Source organism: Ascaphus truei, chromosome 14 (genome assembly GCF_040206685.1).
Source record: "Ascaphus truei isolate aAscTru1 chromosome 14, aAscTru1.hap1, whole genome shotgun sequence".
In the NCBI taxonomy this organism is placed as follows: Eukaryota; Metazoa; Chordata; class Amphibia; order Anura; family Ascaphidae; genus Ascaphus; species Ascaphus truei.
In genome coordinates this window covers 27,332,375-27,357,503 of record NC_134496.1, presented here as the reverse complement: position 1 = coordinate 27,357,503, position 25,129 = coordinate 27,332,375, and the positions used below count along the sequence as shown (strand labels likewise).

General features: G+C 45.1%; 1 protein-coding gene across 7 annotated transcripts; it reads left to right on the top strand.

Annotated features, from left to right (window-relative positions):
• Positions 1-935: 935 nt before the first annotated feature.
• On the top strand, positions 936-24,919 carry MFF (mitochondrial fission factor). Of its 7 annotated transcripts, none has more exons than XM_075570189.1 (8): positions 936-1,036; positions 6,136-6,318; positions 8,097-8,269; positions 8,401-8,489; positions 14,735-14,893; positions 15,218-15,277; positions 16,401-16,485; positions 22,955-24,919. In XM_075570189.1, exons 2-8 carry the CDS (start codon positions 6,138-6,140, stop codon positions 23,084-23,086), a joined length of 879 nt encoding a protein of 292 aa, XP_075426304.1. In that variant the 5' UTR covers positions 936-1,036; positions 6,136-6,137; the 3' UTR covers positions 23,087-24,919. The 7 variants fall into 7 exon arrangements, with proteins under 7 accessions (XP_075426304.1, XP_075426301.1, XP_075426298.1 ...); XM_075570186.1 differs by having other exon boundaries at positions 950-1,036; positions 6,108-6,318; positions 14,852-14,893; XM_075570183.1 differs by having other exon boundaries at positions 950-1,036; positions 6,108-6,318.
• Positions 24,920-25,129: the final 210 nt, after the last annotated feature.

Below are 25,129 nucleotides of genomic sequence, written 5' to 3'. Positions count from 1 at the left end.
TAACACAGTATTGAAGCAGGGGGTCTCCGGAGCTGAATGGCATTAATTTCCCTCTGCTTCATGAGTTACAGGCCCTGGTATGGGGTGCCGGTTTCTCCCTGCATTGTTTAAATCTCCCGCGTCACGTGACCGGGACATTTAAACTTTGCGGAGAAGTCCGCCACTTCGTCTCCATTTTACCATTCTCGCAACTTTATACTCAAAATAAGTGAACTTTCAATTCCACTCTGCGCCTTATTTAGGATCATAGACATATTGATGAATCACTACAGTACTTATTATTTCGCTATTAATGCACCCTACATTTTTTTTCGCCAATATCTCCACTTTATGGAAATGTGATGAATCCGGACCATTTTGTCTGAAAGATCTGTGAATATGTAAATATAAATTGTATAAAAGCCGATTACAATCAATGTATGGCATAACAGTGACACAGATAGTAAATGTAAGATATATGTTTGCAGAATGGATGCACATTGTAATACAGCAGAACAATACAACAAGTAAGGTAAAATAGATATAAACCCAAAAATGTGAACTGGTGGTGACACGTATTTAAAGATTGAAACTACAAGAATATCAAGCAAGAAACAGAATACGGTGGATATAGCCGTTAACCATATCTACAGTATAGAGCATCAGGAGGAAGACATATTTCTGTCTCCCCAAAAAATAGATGTAGAGCCAGTTTCATTTAAACAATAGTACTATTGCCTAAATGTACATTTAGCCCATGGAGTATTAGAGAATGATATATATACAAATTCCTTGGTCACACCATGTTGGTGCTCCCTCTTCCCCTCCATGTTGGTGCTCCCATTCCCTGGATCGTTCTCTTTGACACGCCGCCTCAAAGGCCCGCGGCAGTGCAGTAGTTACAGGGCCGGGACGTCACACGGGACAGTTGTTGCCGGGGCAACCGGCCTCGGGGCATCACTTCCGCTTCCCAGCCGTCACGTGAGCGCGAGCTGTCAGTTTCCTGGGTACGGCGAGCGCACGGGGTCAGAAAGACGGACCGAGAAGAGGACAGGTGGTGAGTGTGAGAGGTCTGAGGGGTATAAATACCTACTAACTATATACATCCCCCCGCATTATTACGTGTTTATATACCACACGTACTGTGTATACATGCACCTACTAACTATAAATATATACATTCATATATACTCACCCCTACTGTGTGTGTGTATATATATATAGATATAGATATATATATATATATACATACATACACACACACATACATATATACATAGCAATATACCACCAGGATTGTGTACATACACACCTCCTACTAAATATATATATATATATACACACACAACACACGACTCCTAGCAACTATAATTTTACACCCACCCCTAGTGTAAACACACACACACACACACACTATGAGTGTGTGTAAAATTATAGCTGCTAGGAGGCGTGTGTGTATATATATATATATATATATATATATATATATATATATATATATATATATATATAATCTCTCTGTTCTACATTCTTCCTTTTTTTTCTTTCCAATCCCTGTCTAAGTCATAGAAACCTTTGTATACCAGTATTGCTGACCTGAGGAAGAGAGGAAAACTCTCTAAAGCTTCTCCTATGACATAAATTGTTTGACCAAATAAAAAAGGTATCACCTAATACTGAAGAATATATATATATATATATATATATATATATATATATATATATATATATATATATATATATCGCTTGTGAGCACATTCACATGTCTTAGACAGGTCTGCACCACTGCCTTTCAACCATGATTACCTAGCATACAGTACTCCCACTGCAGCAAGGGATTCTGGGAAATTACATGCAAATGAGCACACAATGTGTCACCTTTTGCCTGGAATATCCATACACATGGAGCCCATTTAAGCAGATGCATCACTGTTCACCCAGCTTTTAAGCACAGCATGGGACTAGCAAAGCAAGTCAGACCACTCACATACATGTTTCAACCTTGATGGGTATCATCAGTGTGAGGCTGGTTGTACTGGCTTTGCAATATTTCTAGGCTGGGTAGGTTTACGATTACATTTTAAGTTGTGGTGGGTGAAAAAGGCAACAAAAAACCTCCACCGTTGGCATATAGACAATAAAGAATATCACTTGTGAGCTCATTCACATGTCTTAGACTGGTCTGCACCCCTGCCTTTCAACCATTATCACCCAGCATACAGTGCTCCCACTGCTGCAAGGGATTCGTGGAAATGACAGACCTGTCTAAGACCTATGTATATCGTGTTAGCCGAGCTTAATCGAATAGACGATACCGTTCTTCGGCTAACGAAATCTTTTATTTGTCCAAGTTTTTGAGATACACTGATCTCTTCTTCTGGCGGTGTTACAATGAATAAAGCACAAAAGGGGTTTTTACTTTAAAACACTGCATCCTGGAATGTGATCTATGATTGAAGCCTATCCCTTCCCCCTGTGCAGTATGCGATTTTATGACTTGAGGTGTTAAACTGTGTGTGTGTGTAAATATAAATTTATACAGCGCTTTACACAAGGTGTGTGTGAGGAGTGGGAGTGTATACCACTGGTAGGTCTAGTTATGTAAGAGGGTGTTGCATTGCTATTCGTGTGTGTAGATACTATGTATCCCTATTGTTATATAGGGATAGAATTACACAGTGTATTAGTAAGAGACAGCTGTGTGTGCATTCATATAGCGCAGTATGTAGACACATGGCCTTTAGCACTCATAGGAAGAGAGTTCTCTTGTGTCAGTGGTTACTCATGAAACCACGGTCTCGGTTTAGGCCATCGCTAAGTGCCCCGAACAGTTGCATACATTTGTATTCATTCAACCGTCTCTCTTTCTAAGAACATAGTCTTAATATAGATCCTCAGATAAAAGGGTAAGAGATGCACTTACAACAGGTAGGTTGATTCAAGCGTTTCTCCACACTGTGGAATTGGATCTCCAAAGGGATCTGGAATCTCCTATAGCCCTGATTGCATAATGCCACAGGATCAGCAGGATAAGAACTTCTAAATAAATCCCAATAACATTAGAACTGGATCCAAAGAATATTTATTAGATTATCAAATATTTATTTAATGTGATCTACTTTGACAAACCTATAATTGCTCAAATTTTCATGAAAATATATTGATTTTTCTGCATGATATGACAAAATTAAAGGGGTTCTGTTTTTTCTGAACACTGCAGAGGAGCGGCACTCATGTGAATTCTTTATCTGGTCTGGTTGTACTGGTGTGTGTGTGTGTGTGTGTGTGTGTGTGTGTGTGTGTGTGTGTGTGTATATATATATCTCACACGTATTACAGTATATGGTGTATGTATGTATATATATATATATATATATATATATATATATATATATATACACACACACACCATATACTGTAATACGTGTGAGATAGATATAGATATATATATACACACACACATATATATATATATATATATATATATATATATATATATATATATATATATATATATATATATATATATATATATATATATATATATATATATATATATATATATATATATATATATATATACAGTGTTCGACAAACCTATACATTTGCTCGCCCCGGGCGAGTGGATTTAACCCCCGGGCGAGTAAATATTGGCCCAAGCAGCACACGTTTGGTACTAGGTGGCGAGTAGATTTTTTTGTGTGGCGAGTAGATTTTTTGGTGATTTGTCAACCACTGTGTATATATATATATATATATGCAAATATAACTGTATGCTCATCTGCATGTCTTAGACAGGTCTGCAACCCCGCCTTTCCCCATTATCACCCAGCATACAGCACTTCCACTGCAGCAAGGGATTCTGGGAAATGACATGCAAATGAGCACACAGTGTCACTTTTTGCCTCAATAACCATTTTTAACATGGTTCGCTATAGGCTTAAGCTTGCTGCATGGTCACAGCTTTGAGCACAGCCAGGGTTAAGGTGCATACCCAGAAAACCACCCACAGACAGCTGTTTCGACCTTGATGGGTCTCATCAGTGTGGGGTTGATTTTACTGGGAATGCAAGAGAGGCTATGGGATAGGCTAAACCATAATACTGAGTTAAGTTATATATATATATATATATATACACTGTAAATATTACTGTATGTTCATTTGCATAACCTTAATAAGTGTGATATATATATCACACAGAAGCAAGCCTGCAACAGACTAAATATAAAGAAACCAAAATCAGTAGAATCGCCTATAAAGAAATAATAACAATAGGATACTGACGGTGTTGGGGAGAAAGCATATATGAGAACAAAAATAGAAACAAAGTATCTCACGTAAAGCACTCTGGTGTAAACAAGTTGTTTACACCAGAGTGCTTTACGTAGGTCTTTCTCTCTCTTTCTCTCTCGCTCTCTCTCGCTCTCTCTCGCTCTCTCGCGCTCTCTCGCGCTCTCTCGCGCTCTCTCTCGCTCTCTCTCGCGCTCTCTCTTTCGATTAAAATGGCAAGAAGATTTGTTTTATTCTCTTATAACATAGTTGGACAAGGATATAGTCTGTAGGGATATCTAGAGATCCAATATACCGGCAGAGCACGAGATAATCACATAGGTGGTTTATTGGGTCCAAATGCACACATTTGGGCACGTGTGCATTTTTGACCCAATAAACCACTTTTATGTGATTATCTCTTGTGCTTTACTGGTATATTGGATCTCTAGGGATCCTTACATACTTTTAACTAGTTACCATTTACCGTGCACCACACCTGTCTGCTGAGGCTTTTTTTTCAGTGTGTGCTGCATTCTCTCATTATCGACATGGGGATATTATATCTATCTATATCTATCTCACCCCTAGTGTGTCCCTCAAAGCAAAGCAAGGAAGCACACCTTCCCAAAAAATAATAAAGCACTCGTCATATAGAACAAATACACCATCAAAATCCAATTGTTTCAAATGAAATAACACACTTCATGTATAGGACAAATATCTAAAGAGTGATAAATATTATTATCACAATACTTTACATCCTATCATAGTGGGAAATGTTTTGTTGTTGCCACGAAGATCTGTTCTAGTACCTTGCTCATAGTGCAGTCCTTTCCATCAGCATTATGATTGATTTTTTTTGTGTGTTCGCTGGTATTCTCTCCCCCCCCACCCCCTGCTCTGAGATGCCAGGATTTTTCCCTGCAGACATATGAACTGTTTTATCCTCTTTCAGCCTAACAAGCAATAGTAATCGGGTAAATTAGGGCTGTAAGGGGCTGTTGTGCACGTCGTCCTTGTGTACGAGGCGTCTCTGATTAGCAGTACTGAGCTGACCTATGATTTCGCGTCATTGCTGGGAAAGAGGAAGCCTTGCGTTTTAAAACTTTCCCATCACCGATACCCAACACAGTTGACCTGTTTCTTCTGTCGCTTTGTGGGGTTACAGCTCCATTTATTTACAAACCAGGGGTGCCACTGCGTTTTAAAATTTAACTTGCAGTTTCAATTTTGATTTCAAATAATAATAAAAAAAATTATGCAGGAAGCCTCTCCATGTGTTTTTACATCAATAATATCGTAGAAAGATTTCTAAAATCAACACAAAATAGTGATACCGTTCCCTATTTCTATATATCTTAAAGTAGTAGTTCCACGTACCTTATTTTTTTTATGACCCCTGCAAGGTGCAGAGCTGGGCCATGTTAATTTACGCTCTGAGCACCCCGTGCTTCCCAAAATACTTACTGAGGAGATGCCGCTAGTACTGTCCCCTCCAGGGGAAACAAAATGGATGTTTAAATCTCCCGCGTCACGCAGGCTAATATTGGCCCACGTGATGCAGGGGATTTAAACCTCTATGAAAAACTGACTGCTTCCTCCTCCCTGTAAGTATCTATCTAGGAAAGCAGGAGATCCCCGGAGCTGAAATTAACACGGCTCCTCTCCGGAGACCCCATGCTACTCAAACATGTAAAACAAAAAGAGGGGGGGTTACGCGCGGGCGAGCTGCTCCTTTAAAGAGATTAAACATCGGGGTCATATAAATGTTGTTTTGATATACAGTTTCCATCTTCCACAGAGCAGTAGCCAAACTGTTACTAGTTCTGTACGTAACCTGTGTCTTCCTCTCCAGGATGAACGGTTCCCTTAGCCCACTTCAGAAATGTCCCAGATGAACCGCATGCAGTATGAGATCGACTACACAGAGGGGATCAGCCAGAGAATGAGGGTCCCGGAGAAGCTCCAAATGACTTCCAATAATGGAGAACCCAACCTCAATACCCATCCGGACATCCCCAACCACGGGGCCTCCATGCAAGTCCCTGAGAGGATTGTGGTGGCTGGTGAGGATCAGATTATGTTCTGTATACCCCAGTAATAACCGCCTTCTATTCCCAATCCTCTGGTTTGAGGGAAACCTAGTATTCAGTCTGTGTGTGTCTGTGTGTGTATAGCGCCCACAATATAGTCGGCGCTTTACAAAAGCAACAATATAGTACAGGAAATTCTAATACAGTGAGTTCAAACAAAATCAGACCATAGGAAAGGAAAGCCCTGCCCCGTAAAGCTTACAATCTCAGCCCACGACCCCGCTTGTTAATGCAGCGCCCGCAATGGGGCTGGGCACGCTGCGAGGGGGGGCGCCGCGCTGCGCCGACAGAAACTCCTGCTCTCAAGAAAATTGAGATCAGGACCTGCGACGGAGCGCTAGGCCACGCCCCCGGCGGTTCAGCCAATGAGGGCGAACCTGCCTGGTGATGTCACGGCCACACCCCCTCCCTCCCCCTCCCCCCCTGTCTTTCCCCCTGCAGCTCACTGCAGACCGGGGGACTCTGCTGCATGCGCCGCCAGCCTCGCAGGCAGCGCAGGCACTGGGGCCGTTGCCTAAGTGGTGTGTTTGGAGACTTACACAGCAGGTGAGAGAATGAGTGCAGTAGATGGCGGTGCTTGGCGACAACTGTTGGTGGGAAGGGACTGTGGGTAGAAGGTGAAATCCTGTGTAGTCGGCCAAAAAAGAAAAACAACCGTTTGTAAATGGTTTAACAATCTTAAACTAATCGAACCGCAAAATGTTTGGCTTCTTTTGTCTCTGCTGTGCTGTGGTATTACACTAGGAAGCGCCGGGCAGTCTATTTCTGTTTTTATTCTTTTGTCTCTGGAAATTATAAAGGACAAAGAAAAGAAAGAAAGCTCCCTATTTGCCGCACTGGAGAGAACACCTTTGCCTATATTAAAAATGTCTATTTATTGATAAATTGATTAAAATATATTTATTGCAGCAACTATAACGTGAACCAAAATGATTAAAATAAATTTTAAAAGGAGGAGGTGTCTGTGTGCTATAACTCAAAACGACAGTGTAAATTCGGAGTAGCTATTTAATATTTAATTGTCCCGCTGTTATATAATTATACAAACAGTGGTAGCTATTCCAATACAATTATAGGTCGTATGAAGACTACTCCTAAATAGATGAGTGGTAGAGAGTGTTGCTAGCTCTGTGTATGCATAGCCACTAATGGTGGGTGGAGTGTTCAAATGAAACAACTGTATGCAAATACATATACACAGTATTGCCAGACCATCAGGTTCAGAAATAACTGAGCCTGTAGGTCTGTCCTGGTGAACAGCTTAGCAAATAGTAGCCCAATGCTCAAATGGATATACAGCCCTCTCAAGATCACAAGGTATGTGTCTGGCACTCAAAATACATGCTATGAAGGAAGTAGTCAGTGTTGTGCTTCCCATGACGAAGGCTCCGAAACACTCTCTAACTGAAAATAGACACCAGACCTCTCCGACTAGCCAGCGCACCTGGTAGTAGCGCTAAGCCTGGCCAACATATGTTTCACCGTTGTGGCTTCATCGGGGAGATTATTTACAAATTTGAATGGGGGTAATGTTTGTCAGGCAAGCATCTTCTTTAGCCTTAACCCACCCTGTTCCTTTATCAGAGAGTCAAAAAAGAGGAGGGGAAAGGGGATTTTACTTGTACAAGCTTGTGTTGAACACCGTGACAACAGACACAAGGTTGGCTGACGGATGGTTAATCTTATCTGCCCCAAAATGTGTATATTATTAGGTGTGCCCATATCTATCCCGCCCCCCTCCTCACCTACAGGTCACAGCGAGGATGGCCCCTTTTCACGGCCTTCGGATCTCGATCTCATCCAGACCACTCCCTTTGAGCCGCTGGCGCTGAAAACTCCTCCGAGAGTCCTGACCTTAAGCGACAGGCCGCTGGATTTTCTGGACCTGGAAAGATCCACGCCATTCACCCCGCAGTACGACGAGGCGAGTGCGGCCTTTCTTATAGCCCTCCACAGAAAGGAAATAATGGGATAAAATGAGCAATAGCTCTGTCGTACAAAGAGTGCCCCCTCTGGGTGGTGAAGGAGTTAATAACCCGTTCTTCTATTCCGCAGGGTCGCAGTGCTGGGCGCACAAAGAGAGAGCGGTCTGTGAGTGAGAACGCGGCACGGCACAACGGTCAACTGGTCAGACACGACTCCATGTAAGTGCTGCTGTCTCTGACCCTTCTTATTCGGGCCACATCCCATCTGTTTCTCCAAACCTCACAGCGCTGACCCCTGTGCGCACCCTCTGATCCCGTGAATTTATACCAATGCATCTCCCCTCTTTTCTCTCCCACTCGGGATGATTCAAAGAGTCAGTCCCTCCTAGGACCAAAGAGCACTAATGGCAGTGACCTGTTTAAGGGGTCCGTGCCTTCCCAGAAGCAAAGTCCTCTAATGGCAGTGACATGTTTAGTGGGTCACATCTGGGTGATTGATTGAATTTATTTGACCAAAATCGGACAGCTAGAAGTAGTTATAAATATATATTTTTAAGTCCATTTGTAAACACGGTTAGCTGAGACTTGGGAGGGGGCTGATTTCCTCTGGCTCCTCCTTTAGTCTATACCAGTGTTTCCCAACTCCAGTCCTCAGGGAACCCCAGCAGGTCAGGTCTTTCAGGATATCCCTGCTCCAGCACAGGTGGGTCAGTCAACGGCTCAGTCATTTTGATTGACCCACCTGTGCTGGAGCAGGGATATCCTTAAGACCTGACCTGTTGGGGTTCCCTGAGGACTGGAGTTGGGAAACACTGGTATATACATTCAAAATCCTGTGTTTATTTTTTTTCTAAATCAGTTGTGTAGTATTAGATACATTTCTTTCCCGCCCGCACTCTTTTGCCTTCTTTTTATATGTATTAAGCTTCCTTGGGTTGCTTCAGAAACCATTTGCAAAAGCACAGCCCTTTCTCTTTTGAAATGGGCAGCCATATTGTGAACTCTGAACAGCAGGATCTTTATCGATCGACCGGCAACTTAAGTAATTACATTTCCTTAAAGCTAAGCAACTGCTGCATTTATTAAAATAAAACATTTAAAAAAAAAATGCAAACTGTATTGCCACTGGGAGTCAGTCCCTCCCGGGACCAAAGTGAGCTAAGGATCGTGTCATGTTCAATACGTTAAATAGAGGTAATTGATTCTTTAAAAAAAAAAAAGAGAGAATGAAAAAATTCAAGTATTTTTTTTAAATCCTTTTTTAAACTGCTAACTTTTCTACGGTAAACAAACGTTTGGAGGATTTTTATGTCTAATGTCTTTTGAGTGAACAGACTCATTCACAAAATTTTGGATTCGCCATTAGTGAGACAGATAGCCAGAAGGCGCTGATCCGCTGCAATCCTGTGTTCCCAGAGGAAAGGAAAACATACATTTTTTTTTCCCCCCCACACGACACAAATAAAAACCGGGGCTTTTCTGGTAGCGAAGGGGTTAATGCAGTAGGATGTGTGTAAGAAGTCGCATCTTACGGCCACTGGCCCCTTTGACGGTTGTCCTTTTAGCTGCTTCTGCGATGACTGACACATTACCATTTTAATGTGGCAGCCCCCCCCCCCTGGAATCCTATGCTAGTTGAACTTCTATAATGTCAGTATCTTGCCCCCTGAGCAAGTGCTGATCCTTTATCTATTGTTTTAAAAAAGTGGTTTCCTTAATCTCTAGCATCTGAGATTACCTTGGTAACCTTTCGACCGCACTGTGCTCTGTGGAGACCTCCATTTTAAATTTTACGTCTTTGAAACGCTTGCGTCTCCTGACCTGGAGCATCATATTTTAAAAAAATAGCGTTGAAAGGGCAAGAAGAAATATATTAACACAAGTGATTAAATGGCGTTGACACAGACACTCCAGCTGGGGTCTTTCAGATATTTATTTTGCTTTTATTTTGGGCTTTCCCTCTTAATTTTGATTTGGTCATTATTTTTTAAATTAGACGCTTTATCTCCCAAGAAATCTGCGTTTGTCTGCCTGTGGGCAGGCTAAGCATGTGATGGAGCCCGCGTTGCTAGGATAGGTACTGGAGTAATAATAATAATAATAATTCTGTTCCGGGGCAGCGAGTTCAGTAGAACCCCTCTCTGCCTTTACTCCCAGAATGCTTTGTTGGTGGAAGATGGTTGGTGCAGAATTACACATTTTACAAGAATTTAGTCTTGATCTGTAACAACACAAAATAACAAAGGGCAGATTTTAAGCACCACCAGCTCACCAATTGTCCAGAATGTTAGCATCTGCTAAAAATTCTTGTACTTTTCATAAACGCAATAAAGTGTCAGTTTGAGGAATTGCCTGCAATTTGATGTAAAAATATTAGCAAAAATCGACACATATGAGCGATGGCTATTTTTGGAACTGTGTGACTTTGCTCAGTGAACGGGAATAGCTGCACATCGTTACAGGGGAGTGACAATGTGTTGCAGTCCCATCTGGCAGGGAAGGGGTTACTGCACCGAGACCTTTCATGTAAGCCACCAGTCTGTAAACTCATTACTAACCAGGTTTCTTAACACTTTCGCAGCCAAATAGGCCTGCAATGCATGGCTCCTACTTAACTGCTCCCTATAACCCCTCCTGTAACTCCTATTACTTCATATAACCGCTCCCTATACCTCCTATTGTTGCATATAACTCCTCCTATGTCCCCATATGTCTCCTCCCTATACCTCCTATTGCTCCATATAACCCCTCCCTAATTTCTGTTACTCAATATAACCTCTACCTACACCTCCTCCTATTACCCTATATAACCTCTCCCTACACCTCCTCCTATTACCCTATATAAACTCTCCCTACACCTCCTCCTATTACCCTATATAACCTCTCCCTACACCACCTCCTATTACCCTATATAAACTCTCCCTACACCACCTCCTATTACCTTATATAAACTCTCCCTACACCTCCTCCTATAACCCTATATAACCTCTCCCTACACCTCCTCCTTTTACCCTATATAACCTCTCCCTACACCTCCTCCTATTACCCTATATAACCTCTCCCTACACCTCCTCCTATTACCCTATATAACCTCTCCCTACACCTCCTCCTATAACCCTATATAACCTCTCCCTACACCTCCTCCTATAACCCTATATAACCTCTCCCTACACCTCCTCCTATTGACATAAAGGGAACAATTATGAGCAATGAGACTCGGGGTGAACATTTTAATATCCCGTTGAATGCAGATCCTGGGGGCTGCGCTGCCCGCGAGCTTCTCTTTGCTTTTCTTTTCACTGTTTTTCTCTGTCTTTATATCTTTGCTTTTGTCACCTTCTATTTTCTCCATTGTTTTTTTTCTCCTGCCCATTTCCCTGCTTCCTTCCCTCCCACTCCTCGCTTTCCTTCCCCCCCCCACTACTCGCTTTCCTTCCCCCCCCCCCACTCCTCGCTTTCCTTCCCCCCCCCCCACTCCTCGCTTTCCTTCCCCCCCCGACTCCTCGCTTTCCTTCTCCCCCCCCCCACTCCTCGCTTTCCTTCCCCTCCCCACTCCTCGCTTTCCTTTCCCCCCCTCTCCTCGCTTTCCTTTCCCCCCCCCACTCCTCGCTTTCCTTCCCCCCCCCACTCCTCGCTTTCCTTCCCCCCCCCACTCCTCGCTTTCCTTCCCCCCCCACTCCTCGCTTTCCTCCCCCCCCACTCCTCGCTTTCCTCCCCCCCCACTCCTCGCTTTCCTTCCCCCCCACTCCTCGCTTTCCTTCCCCCCCACTCCTCGCTTTCCTTCCCCCCCACTCCTCACTTTCCTTCCCCCCCCAACTCCTCGCTTTCCTTCCCCCCCCAATCCTCGCTTTCCTTCCCCCCCATTCCTCGCTTTCCTTCCCCCCCATTCCTCGCTTTCCTTCCCCCCCACTCCTCGCTCTCCATCCCCCCCCACTCCTCGCTTTCCTTCCCCCCCTACTCCTCGCTTTCCTTCCCCTCCACTCCTCGCTTTCCTTCCCCCCCCCCACTCCTCGCTTTCCTTCCCCCCCACTCCTCGCTTTCCTTCCCCCCCACTCCTCGCTTTCCTTCCCCCCCACTCCTCGCTTTCCTTCCCCCCCCACTCCTCGCTTTCCTTCCCCCCCCACTCCTCGCTTTCCTTCCCCCCCACTCCTCGCTTTCCTTCCCCCCCACTCCTCGCTTTCCTTCCCCCCCCACTCCTCGCTTTCCTTCCCCCCCCACTCCTCGCTTTCCTTCCCCCCCCACTCCTCGCTTTCCTTCCCCCCCCACTCCTCGCTTTCCTTCCCCCCCCCCACTCCTCGCTTTCCTTCCCCTCCCCCACTCCTCGCTTTCCTTCCCCTCCACTCCTCGCTTTCCTTCCCCCCCCACTCCTCGCTTTCCTTCCCCCCCCACTCCTCGCTTTCCTTCCCCCCCCACTCCTCGCTTTACTTCCCCCCCCACTCCTCGCTTTCCTTCCCCCCCACTCCTCGCTTTCCTTCCCCCCCCCACTCCTCGCTTTCCTTCCCCCCCCACTCCTCGCTTTCCTTCCCCTCCACTCCTTGCTTTCCTTCCCCTCCACTCCTCGCTTTCCTTCCCCTCCACTCCTCGCTTTCCTTCCCCCCCACTCCTCGCTTTCCTTCTCCCCCACACCTCGCTTTCCTTCCCCCCCACTCCTCGCTTTCCTTCCCCCCCCACTCCTCGCTTTCCTTCCCCCCCCCACTCCTCGCTTTCCTTCCCCCCCCACTCCTTGCTTTCCTTCCCCCCCACTCCTCGCTTTCCTTCCCCCCCACTCCTCGCTTTCCTTCCCCCCCCACTCCTCGCTTTCCTTCCCCCCCCACTCCTTGCTTTCCTTCCCCCCCCACTCCTCGCTTTCCTTCCCCTCCACTCCTCGCTTTCCTTCCCCTCCACTCCTCGCTTTCCTTCCCCTCCACTCCTCGCTTTCCTTCCCCTCCACTCCTCGCTTTCCTTCCCCCCCACTCCTCGCTTTCCTTCCCCCCCACTCCTCGCTTTCCTTCCCCCCCACTCCTCGCTTTCCTTCCCCCCCCACTCCTCGCTTTCCTTCCCCCCCCACTCCTCGCTTTCCTTCCCCCCCACTCCTCGCTTTCCTTCCCCCCCCCCACTCCTCGCTTTCCTTCCCCCCCCCCCACTCCTCGCTTTCCTTCCCCCCCCCCACTCCTCGCTTTCCTTCCCCTCCACTTCTCGCTTTCCTTCCCCCCCACTCCTCGCTTTCCTTCCCCCCCCCCCCACTCCTCGCTTTCCTTCCCCTCCACTCCTCGCTTTCCTTCCCCCCCACTCCTTGCTTTCCTTCCCCCCCACTCCTCGCTTTCCTTCCCCCCCACTCCTCGCTTTCCTTCCCCCCCACTCCTCGCTTTCCTTCCCCCCCCACTCCTTGCTTTCCTTCCCCCCCACTCCTCGCTTTCCTTCCCCCCACTCCTCGCTTTCCTTCCCCCTACTCCTCGCTTTCCTTCCCCCCCCCCACTCCTCGCTTTCCTTCCCGCCCCCCACTCCTTGCTTTCCTTCCACCCCCCCCACTCCTCGCTTTCCTTCCCACCCCCCCACTCCTCGCTTTCCTTCCCACCCCCCCACTCCTCGCTTTCCTTCCCACCCCCCCCACTCCTCGCTTTCCTTCCCACTCCCCCACTCCTCGCTTTCCTTACCCCCCCCCACTCCTCGCTTTCCTTACCCCCCCCCACTCCTCGCTTTCCTTACCCCCCCCCACTCCTCGCTTTCCTTACCCCCCCCACTCCTCGCTTTCCTTCCCCCCCCCACTCCTCGCTTTCCTCCCCCCCCACTCCTCGCTTTCCTTCCCCCTCCCCCACCCCTCGCTTTCCTTCCCCCCCCCACTCTTCGCTTTCCTTCCCCCCCCCACTCCTCGCTTTCCTTTCCCCCCCCCCACCCCTCGCTTTCCTTCCCCCCCACTCCTCTTTCTTTGCTTCCCCCCCACTCCTCTTTCTTTGCTCCCCCCCACTCCTCTGTTTCTTTCATTCCCCCCCCCCCACTCCTCTGTTTCCTTCCCCCCCCACTCCTATGTTTCTTTCCCTCTCTTTCGTTTTTTTTCCTTTCTCATTCTTTTCCTCCCCCCTACCCCTCTCTTTCCTTCCCCCCCTCTCTTTCCTTCTCCCCTCCCCCCACCCCTCTATTTCCTTCCCCCCCACCCTCTCTTTCCTTCCCTCTCTTTTTCTTTATTTTTCTTTCTCTTCTTTCTTTCTCTTTCCTTTTCTCTTTTTTTTCCTCTCTTTTTTTCCATCTTTCTCTCTTTCTTTTTTTTCTCTGTTTCTTTCTCTCTCTTTCTTTGTCTCTCTCTTTCCTTTTCTCTCTCTCCTTTTCTCTTTCTCTTTCCTTTTCTCTCTCTGACTTCTGTTTCTCTCTTTCCTTTTCTCTCTCTGACTTCTGTTTCTCTCTTTCCTTTTCTCCCTCTGACTTCTGTTTCTCTCTTTTTCTCTCTCTGACTTCTGTTTCTCTCTCATCTGCTGCTCTCCTCCCGTCAGCCCGACTCCGCCTGCTCCCGCGGGCCGCCCGTTCCCTGCTCCCATGCTCCCCGCGGATGGAGCAGACCTTTACTCTGCCCGTGGCATTCTGTCGCTCATCCAGACTTCCACCCGCAGGGCTTATCAGCAGGTGCTGGACGTGCTGGATGAAAACCGCAGGTGAATGCCTTTGCCAATTCCTACCATCGCTCCCGCAACCCCGGATGTGTTCCTTCCCCTGTACCACTTAACCCCGTGCTGCACTGCATTACTATACAATGTGGCATGTTTAAAAACCCCAAATGACAGTAGTATGTTGCTTTTATCATATACCAGTAACATTTGCGCTGTGCAGTAACACCCCATGTGCGTGATCCCAAGTAACTTGCACATATATTCTATGGTGACGGCGCGCATTCAGCCGTTCTGTATCCTTTCTCTCCGTCTTCACTCCTCCCCCTTTTTTCTGTCCCTATCTCTCCCTCCTGCACATGCCTGCCGCAGGCCGGTCTTGCGTGGAGGGTCGGCCGCATCGATGTCTCTCGTTCATCACGATAACGCCAGGTAATCCGACTCATTCTGTCTCCAATCTCCTGCCCTGCTTGGCTGCCTGTAACCTTGACATTTCTTCTGGCTGCCAAGTAAGGCCTGACGCTCACCGGAAACAGCCATTTAAAAGCAACGGTGCTGTGGTTGAAAGTAGGAGAGCACCATTCTTTCCAACAAGTTGTTTTCAAAGGGTTTGTGGCATATTCATTGCTGATCCCTGTGGGTTCTGCTTTTCCGGCAACAGCACAGACGTAAGAAGTGAGGAACATGGAAATTGAGAGGTTTGCGCAGTTAAAGGAGAAGCTGAAGCCAGAAAGGTTACGTAAATCTCAGTGGCATAATGTGACACCAGGAATCGCTGAATTTATGATTTTTATTTTATTTATTCATATGTCTGTAATGTGCCAGTACATTTTACGTCCCACGATACCGGGGAAGGTGCCGCTGGTTGCACCCCCTATAGGGGAACATAGTGGATGTTTAAATCTGCCGTGTCACGTGGGACAATAGGAAGCCATGGCATCATCCGCTGGGGCTTCCTGCTTGATGTAGAACAAAAGGGGGGACTGTTTGTCTTGTACTAGTTTTGCAATGCACGGAAATGTATTTCCCAGTAACCAGTTTCAGACTTGCACTTCTGCAAAGATTTACGAATGATGAGCAGTTACATTGGGATTATTTTTTAATGATAGAATCCTATTTTTGTCTTTTATTTTTTTCTGATGGTGCTTCTGTATGTTTGAGTGCTGCTGATCTACGTGCGTGAATATACTGGGATCAGTTAGGAGGGAGAGGACTCTGGGCTGTGTATGTAGCCCAAGGGACCTCTCAAGTTCAGAATGGTGGGTTACACTTAGGTCATGGAGCACAGGCAGATATATATTTATATTATACTCTCACTCACTCAATGTCGGCTTCTGATACGTTTAACCCCCGAGCTTTGTTGTGTGTTGCAGCGAGAGGGTTAATGGTTTGCGCTCATTTGTGCGTGCAGGTATATGTCGGATAACCGTATCTGTCATTTATATCCAATACACAAATCTGCAGTGTATTATTTCTCACATTGCCTGTGATGTGTGTCTCTGTGTCCTGTGTCCTGTGTATTCTGTGCTACAAGTGTACATTTGGTCTCCCGTAGGCACGTATTATCAACGTTGGATTCTACGTTGGAAGGCACTATGGATGACATGAACCTTGTGGATGCTGCTTCGTTGAGGCGACAGGTACAATCAATATAAATCCTCAGTGGCAAACAAGACCTTACATTAGAGACCACCCCCCCCCCCACCCCAAGTACTAAATAGTTTTGTATGTACAGCTATACATTTTTTTTTCTCTATCTATACATAGTTAATGGAATAATGTGTGTGTGTGTGTGTGTGTGTGTGTGTGTGTGTCCGTTATTTATTTTTCTTGGATTCATTCCATAACCGTGCACACAATGGGGGTTTATGCCCCTCCTGCGTTGTAGGACCACCTTTGCCAAAGCGGATAAAAAGTCTTCCCACCTCAGATCCCCAGTCATACATTTAGCAATTACCTCGTTCGGCATAAATAATATTTATAAAGAACGGTTTGGGATGGGAAGTCTGTGTACTGTCGTGGAGGGTCACAGAGAAAGATAATTGTAAACCTTTCTCTATTGTCCCCATGATAGTACACACGATGGTGATGTACCAAAGCAATCTCAATTACGGGCAGGAAGAGCCTGGAATTATGGCTTGTAAAACCCTTATTCCAAATGCTGCCTCCTCTGAGGCTGATGCATCTAATTTATACTGCCTAATGAACGTATTCTGCCAAGACCATGTAGCAGCTTTGCATGCGTCATCTGCTGAGACGAGGGCCCTGTAGTAGAATGAGCCTTCATTATTAATGGATGTCCTAGCTTATAAGACTCCTGGATGCATCGTCTGATCCATTTAGCGATGGAAGATATAGAGCAGGCCTGCACAACTCCAGTCCTCGAGGGCCGCAAACAGGCCAGGTTTTCAGGATATCCCTACTTCAGCACAGCTGGCTCAATTAGTGGCTCAGTATGACTGAGCTACTAATTGAGCCAGCTGTGCTGAAGTAGAGATATCCTGAAAACCTGGCCTGTTTGCGGCCCTCGAGGACTGGAGTTGTGCAGGCCTGATATAGAGGCAGAAGAGTCTCTTCTGTTTCCTCAAAACAAAACTAATCGATCTGATTTTCTATAATCTTGTGATTTAACCACATAATGAGATAAGACTCCTTTACATCTAAGCAATGCAAATGCTCCTCTTTAATACCCTTAGGATTAAGACAAAGGAACAATTGTGTCCTAATTCATATGAAAGGCAGAGACTACTTGAGGAAGGAACTGAGGTACAGGCCGTCGCATAACAATCCTATCCTGATGGAGTCTAAAATATGGTGCTTTAAAAGATAAAGCCTGTATGTAATTCCCCAATTCTTCTGACCAAAGTAATAGCTGTAAGCAATACTGCTTTAAGAGTAAGCCATTTATCTGAAGGTTGGAGCAATTGTTCAAAGGGAGCAAAAAATAAATGTTTGTAAAACAAAATTTAAATCCCAAGCTGGAACTAGTGGACAAATTTGTGGCCTAAGCTTCTCCACTGCCTTAAGAAAACAGGATACATCCCTTTTGTTGGCTTAGAGGTACCAAACAACACTTCTAAGGCTTTAACTTGGACGAAGAGAATTAAGGCTAAGGACTTTATCATATCCACGCTGCATAAATTCCAGTATATGAGGAGATATGGCTTTTGCCAGATCTAAGCCTCGTGAAATACACCACTTGGAAAAGACATTCCATACCCTAGGGTATATTTTGGACGTGGATTTATTTCTGGTGCAGATCGTCGACTGGACTACTTGGTCAGACAAACCCCTGCTCTTAAATACTGCCTCTCAATCTCCATGCCGTCAAGGGGAGGAATGTGCGATTTGGATGCCTTATTGGCCCAGTGTGAGGAGATCCGGTAACTTCCAGGGAGCTTCTATGGACATACTGTAGAAGGTTGAAAACCATGGACTTTTTGGCCAGAATGGGGCTATATTGATAGCCTCTACCCTCTCTCCCGATTTTTGTCAGATCTCTCTGAATTATAGGCAGAGGAGGAAAAATGTATACTAGTTGAAAGTTCCATTGTATCCACATTGCGTCCGTAAAGGTCGCTTTTTGTTCGTGATTTCGATAACGAAAGACCTGCAGTTTTGCATTTTCTCCTGATGCCATAAGGTCTATTGCTGGGATCCCCTGACTGGAGGTCACTTGTATGAACATGCCTGAATTCAGAGACCACTCTCCTGAGTGGATCCTGTGATGACTTAAGAAGTCAGCGCAGATAGTGTATTTGAGTTCCCTGTTACATGTAGTAGTGCACTTATGTGCGGGACTAAATTTTCTGCCCAAGACAGAATCTTTGAAACTTCTTTTAATGCTTGCTCAGTTTTTGTGCCTCCCTGTTTGTTTAGGTAGGCCACTGCAGTGGTGTTGTCGGAGAGCCGTTCCTTGGAGCAGAGGAGAGAAGTGAATTATAGAAGTGAAGATTGCTCTGATCTCCAGAACATTTATTGGTAGAGAGGTTTCTACGACAGACCATTTCCCTTGAGAGGATTTCTCTAGGAAGGCACTCCAACCTGTTAGGCTGCCATCGGTTCAGAGGGTGGGCCAAGCCTCAATCTCTAGGTCTCTGCCTTTCATGAGATTCGCAAGGGTCTCCCACCATCTTAAACTCTCTTGAGTGCAGTAAGACAAGTTGATTTTCTGCGAATGACTCTGTGGATCTTTTTCCCAATCCTGCAGAAAACTGGTCTGAAGTGGCCTGATCTGAAATTAAGCACATGACGCTGCCTCTATGGTTGAGATAAAGAGGCCCAGTACACTTGTATACTGCCGGTTGATGCAGGATAATTTTGACGCAGCTCTCTTGCTGTCTTGGAAATCTTGAGGGCTTTCTCGGGAGGCAAAACTACTTTGCCTCTTTGGGTATTCAACTACATTCACAGGAACCTCAGATTCATTGATGGGAACAGTGCTCTTCCATGTTTAAGAGCCACCTGACTCCTTGAAGGTCTTGCAGAACTATCTTGCCATGAGATCTCGCCTCTGGAAAGGAATTGTGCTCTGATTAGGATGTCATCTAGATCAGGAAATATTAAGATGCCCATCTGCCCGAGATGAGCGATAACGACGCTAGAACCTTGGTGAATGTTCTTGGGGCCATGACTAGGCAGAACGGAAGTGCAACAAATTGATCATTTGTTTCCATCGCACAAAATCTCATCTCTTTATTAGGATATCTTTATAGAGATATGTAGATATGCGTCCTTTAGATCTAGAAGGACATCCCCAGGTTGAAGTGTTGAGAATGGACTTTAGGGATTCCACCTTGAAGGGACTGACCCTTAAAAACTGGTTGGCAAACTTTAGGTCTAGAACGGGACGGAATTCCCAAGGCTTTGGAGTCCATAAATAGATTTGAATAAATTCCCTTCCCTTCTTGGTCTCGGGACCTTGTGGATAGTGTTTTGTTGACGCATCTTGTGAATAGCTTCTAGTAAGGCTAGTCTCTTGCCCCGCTGTTTACGGAGCGTTAAGACTAAAAAGCGGTTTCTGCAAGGAACCTTGTTGAATTCCAACACACAGCAGCCATCTTTAATCTGTAACACCAATGTATCTGTTGTGATGTAGTCCCACTGATCCATGAAAAATATTATTCCCCCTGCTGGAGAAGATTCCAGGGACAAGACCTGCTGGCCTTCAGAAAGTGGGATCTTTAAGGAAGGGTCGGACAGTGGTTGGCTTGTTTCTTCCCCGCAGCGCGGGAAAACTGAAAGGGTTGAAAATTATGCTTGGGATATGATTTTCCAGCCCTCTGAGCCCCGGAGTCTTGAAAGGAACCCTTTTATTGTGCTATATATTTCATGAATTGTAAGTGTTGATATTTATTTTTATATAAGTAAAATGATATATTTTTATAACTCTACTGCGGCCCTTTTTCTTGCTGGGTTTTTTTCTTTGGAGGTTCCAGCCCTGGAGATTGCTGGGTTAATGAGGAGGCAGCGTTGAATTGGATTTCCCATATCATATACCTCCAATGTGTCCGAGGATTTCTACTCGTCTGGAAAGCAGCGTCTATCTGAATAAGAATGCCTGCTCCTTGATCTCCTCCTATGTTGAGGAAGAAAACCTCCTCTTCCATCTAAGGCCTTAGCTATAATATCTAGTGCCTCACCGAACAATGTGTCGCTTATGAAGGGAATGGAAAGTCTTTTTTTAGAAAAAGTATCAGCAGACCAAGATCGTAACCATAGAGATCTTCTAGCCAATACTGCTAGAGCTGAGGACCTGGCTGTAGCCTGATGGTGTCAAATGACGCATCGTACATGAAAGCGACCGCTTCCTTGATAGGAGCATAAGGCTGCGGATATAGTAGTCACTTGCGATGGGGCGATCCGTGGCCTTTGGAATGGGGAGGGGTGGCGGGGCTGTGACATCTCAAGGCTGGTTTGCCCTCCTTGTCTCCACCCCCCCCCCCCCCCCCACGTGACCCGGTCGTTGCACGGCAAACACACAATTGTTTGCTAGAAAATCGGTTGCGCACTCTATGGCCTGCCACATAGAGGTACGGCCTTTAGTTTGTGCCGCACTCGCACGGAGTATGGACAGGCCCTAATCCCTTAAGGATTCTGTCTGTTCACAGCTGACTCAACTTGCTACTCTATCTGGGCCATCCATCATTTTGTGGTACGGGCCATGGATATCACAGACTTAAGTTGTTCCAATATTGGAATACTATCTTGGGTGCTGACTCTGCCTTCTTATCCATGGGATTCTGGAAGGAACCATACTCCAGAGGATTCGTTGTCTGACGTGCAATTCTGCCAACAGCTGGATTCAAGGGGAAGTTCCCACTGGTTGGTATCTTGATCAGAGAAGGGATACATTATGTCAAAGTCCATTGCGATTGAAATCCTCTTGTCTGGATATAGTCTCACTATTAATTATATTGTTGACTTCTTGGTGAACAGGAACAACTCTTGCTGCCTTTTGAGACAAGAAAATACTCTAGCCACAATGTTGAGATCCTCTCTGACATCCTCAATAGCTTGTCTCCCCTTAATGAGCTTATTTACAATTTCCACATTGACATTTTCTGGGATTTCAGCGGCCTGTGTATTGTTGCCGGTCAGAGTATTGGTACCTTGCATATCAGAGTCTGCAGAAGGGGATCTTGATCTCTTATGAGCTTCCATTCTGATAGCCTCACAGGTCTCCAAGACTGAAATTTTTATCCATGAGAAAAACTTGTTCATCTGAGCTGGGGATTTTTTAATCTAAGAGATTAACTTTTAGTATCATTATTGGGCAATTTGGCTTCTCATAAGGCACATCAGTGCTTAGATTTGGCTGTAACCTTCTTGGATCTTCCAGTAGTCACCTGTATAGGCGTTCATTGTAAGATCAGGAGAAGCATTTGGAGTGGACATAATGGAGCTCAAGAAGCAGCAGCAATAAGGAATAAACTGATGAATAAAAGGCACTGAAAAGAAAGACCAGCTCCCAACCCCCCTTGTACCTTTTTTATATGCTCCTCCCTGGAGTGAGGCTGCAAGATATTACGTCTTGGAAACGTTTTGTCGCCAAAATGAAGAGTCGGAGCTTACCTCAGGTTTATGGCCCCACCGGAAACTGCCATCAGAGGCATACCAGGTCTCTTTCCCATATTCAGGGATCCAGGCGGTACATCAGAGCAGGCAGGGGCTGCATTGGAGGGTCTAACCTGCCTAGCTGCTCCAGCCGGTTTGCGCGACGTCAGAGCCAAACGGGCCCTGACTTCAGAGGCAGCGCAGACCTCGATTGGTGGATCCAGACTGTTTGCACGCCCACGACTGGTAAGGACCTGGCTCTAGTAGGATACATCAGAGGATTTGTATATGGGTGGGACCAGCACGCTGGGAGCCCCCCTTGTAACTCCAATCTTTCTGAGAGAATGTCTGCACTCAGGTAGGAAAAACATGACTGGAGATCTGAGGTGTGAGCAGCCTTTTTATCTGCTTTTGCAGAGGCGGTCCTACCACGCAGGAGGGAGGGGCGTAAACCCCCATTGTGTGTACTGTCATGAGGGACGATAGAGAAATATATATAATCTTCAGGCTTTGTCGATCCAGTGCTGGATGAAGGCCTCCCCAATGAACTTCCAAATACTCGCCTCCTTAAATGAAGTATTTTAATAGCCTAGACTCATGGCTACAGTCCACACCCACAGTCGCTTCTACCAACCATTGTGGCCAAGCACTGCCATCTACTGCTCTTTCCTCATCTGCTGTCTCCAAGTCTGCCAACATACCACTTGGATTGTGAGATCTCCGGGGCAGGTATTTCCTTTCCTATTGTCCGTTTTTTGTTTTGTTTATCTTATTGTATTTCCTGTACTGTATTCTCTTTTGTAAAGCGCGAAGTATACTGTGGGCGTCATATAAATACATATAGAGAGATCAAGAAGATCATTGGGGAAGCCTTCATCCAGTAGTGGGTGGACAAGATAAAATATATGCCGTCGGACGCATTCCAGCACTGGCAGCTCACTGACTTGAATGAACTGTGAAATGTCTTTCCGGGCTGAAAGGTGACTTATGGCAGCTTAGTAAACATGTCCCACAGTCCTCAGCCATACATTGAGCAATTAATTTCTCTTTCAGATAATCAAACTGAACAGGCGTCTGCTGCTTCTGGAAGAGGAGAACAAGGAGCGGGTGAAGCGAGAAATGGTCATGTACTCAATCACCGTGGCCTTCTGGTTACTCAACAGCTGGTTCTGGTTCCGACGTTAAGTGCTCCAGAGTTTCTCCATGCGGGAATGTACAGTGAGACACGTACAAAGCCAGTCCATAGAAACACCTTCTTGCATTCCCAGGCATGGAAAAGGGGGGCCTTCATCAGAAAAACCGCTACTGCAAAATAAGGACAAGAAGCAGCTGATTCCATCGATGGGGTTAGAGGAAGCGTCCTGTGTGCTCTGAATTATTATTTTCATGTGCCTGGAGAAAGGGATCTAGTCTTTATCAGAAACAAGGAGTAGTTTTTTTTATGTACAGGATCTGAGTGTCATTCCTCATTTCACATTTATTGACTCTAAGATGCGATTTGAACACATACGTTTTGGATCAGGATCTCTCGTACCTGTTTATTTCTTCTGTTCTAGGGAACAACTGGAAGAGTGATAAGGGGACCAGTTATAGGGAGCCAAATGAGGAATTATAGGGCGAATAGGTGGAATTATAGGGTGAGCAGTTACAGTATGTGGAGCAATATGGGGAGTTCTGTATGTGGAGCAATAGGATATGCGGGTGTAAATATATTGGGCTATACACTGGTGTAAACCACTCTAGATAATGACCTGCATCATATACAAAGAACTTGATTAACGAACTTCATACATGTAATGCAAGTCACACTGTAAAAAGAATAATTAAGGTTGATAGACATTAACTTAAAGTATGAGTAGCGCTCCTTTCTCAGCTTCCTAAAATAATGTAGATTTCCCTGCTGTAATTGGGTTGAATCTCAGTCTTATTAAAAGTAAAACACTCAGGCCATGATTCACTAATGGGTGTTAAGCGTTGGCACCACATGGCTTCCATTAATTTAAATAGGAGTTAGTCCGTGCTAAATCATAGCACCCTTTAGTGGCCTAAACCTTGTTTTGGTAAAGCCATGAATTGAAAATCCCGAGTATTTAGCGCTTTTAAAGTAAGCCGCGCTAGACTCTAAAATGAATGACACGGTCCTGCTGCGCCCTTTAGCTACCATTCGCAGTAACATCTACCACCCCTCTCCCATTATATCGTTAACCGTGCATGTGCTGGAATGTAAATAAGATGTATTCTGTTAAATCGTATCTGTCTAATGTAAGCGGCAGTAACTTGCATACCAACTCGGCCGTAGTAATCATTGTGAAGCGCGTAGGTATGCAAATAAACTGATTATTAAAACGGTGTGTTTAAAAAAAAAAAAATATTTAAAATATTTCTTCTTGTGCTTTATTCACTGAAATTAGAGTTTAAAGATGAACAAACAGCTGTCGCTGTATATGAGAAAATTGGGATTTTGTGGGTTATCCTACACTGTGTGACATATTTATTACATTTCAAAGCTGTGCGTTGCTGGCATCAAAAGGGTTAATTTTATCCTAATCTGCATTCTTTCTTTTTCTTAAGGGTGTATTTTGTGTTTTTTTCCAAACAGTATTTTCCAATATAAATTGAGAACACTGAGATACTAGTTTTGGTATAGAGAATAGTTAAATTCCTGAAGGTTGTGTGTGGAATTCACTTTTATATCTTATTTAACTGTTCACTTTTTTCTTCTTCTCTCTATGAAATGTACCGAAGAAAAAAATTAACTTGTGCAGAGAAAAATAAAGATACAAACAATAAACGGATTTATTTTTATTTTTTAAGGAGAATTTTGATATTTGATTGTAGACTTCTCTATACGGGGTTGCTTTGTAGGAATGATGAATCCTTTTTAGAGCCAATTAAATTGACAACGTTAAGATAAGTAATGAAAGCATGAAAGTTGAACAAACTGGAGTTTAATTTATAATCCTAAATGTTACCACATTAGATCTGCAATAAATTGAGTCCTGTCTTTAATAATCAGAATATTTTTTTCCTTTGTGTGCACAGTACTGTACCTGGAATAAAAAAATAAAAAAACCAGCCCCTCACTCGCAGAGCTTGCACTGTAACTTGAGTACTGGGAGATGGTGACCTTCCCAAGGTCACAAAGAGTTCCCCCCGGCTTACCATAATTGTGTGTGCGCGTGTAGCCCAGCGCTTTACAGCAGTAACGTGACATAATAGGAACGAGCC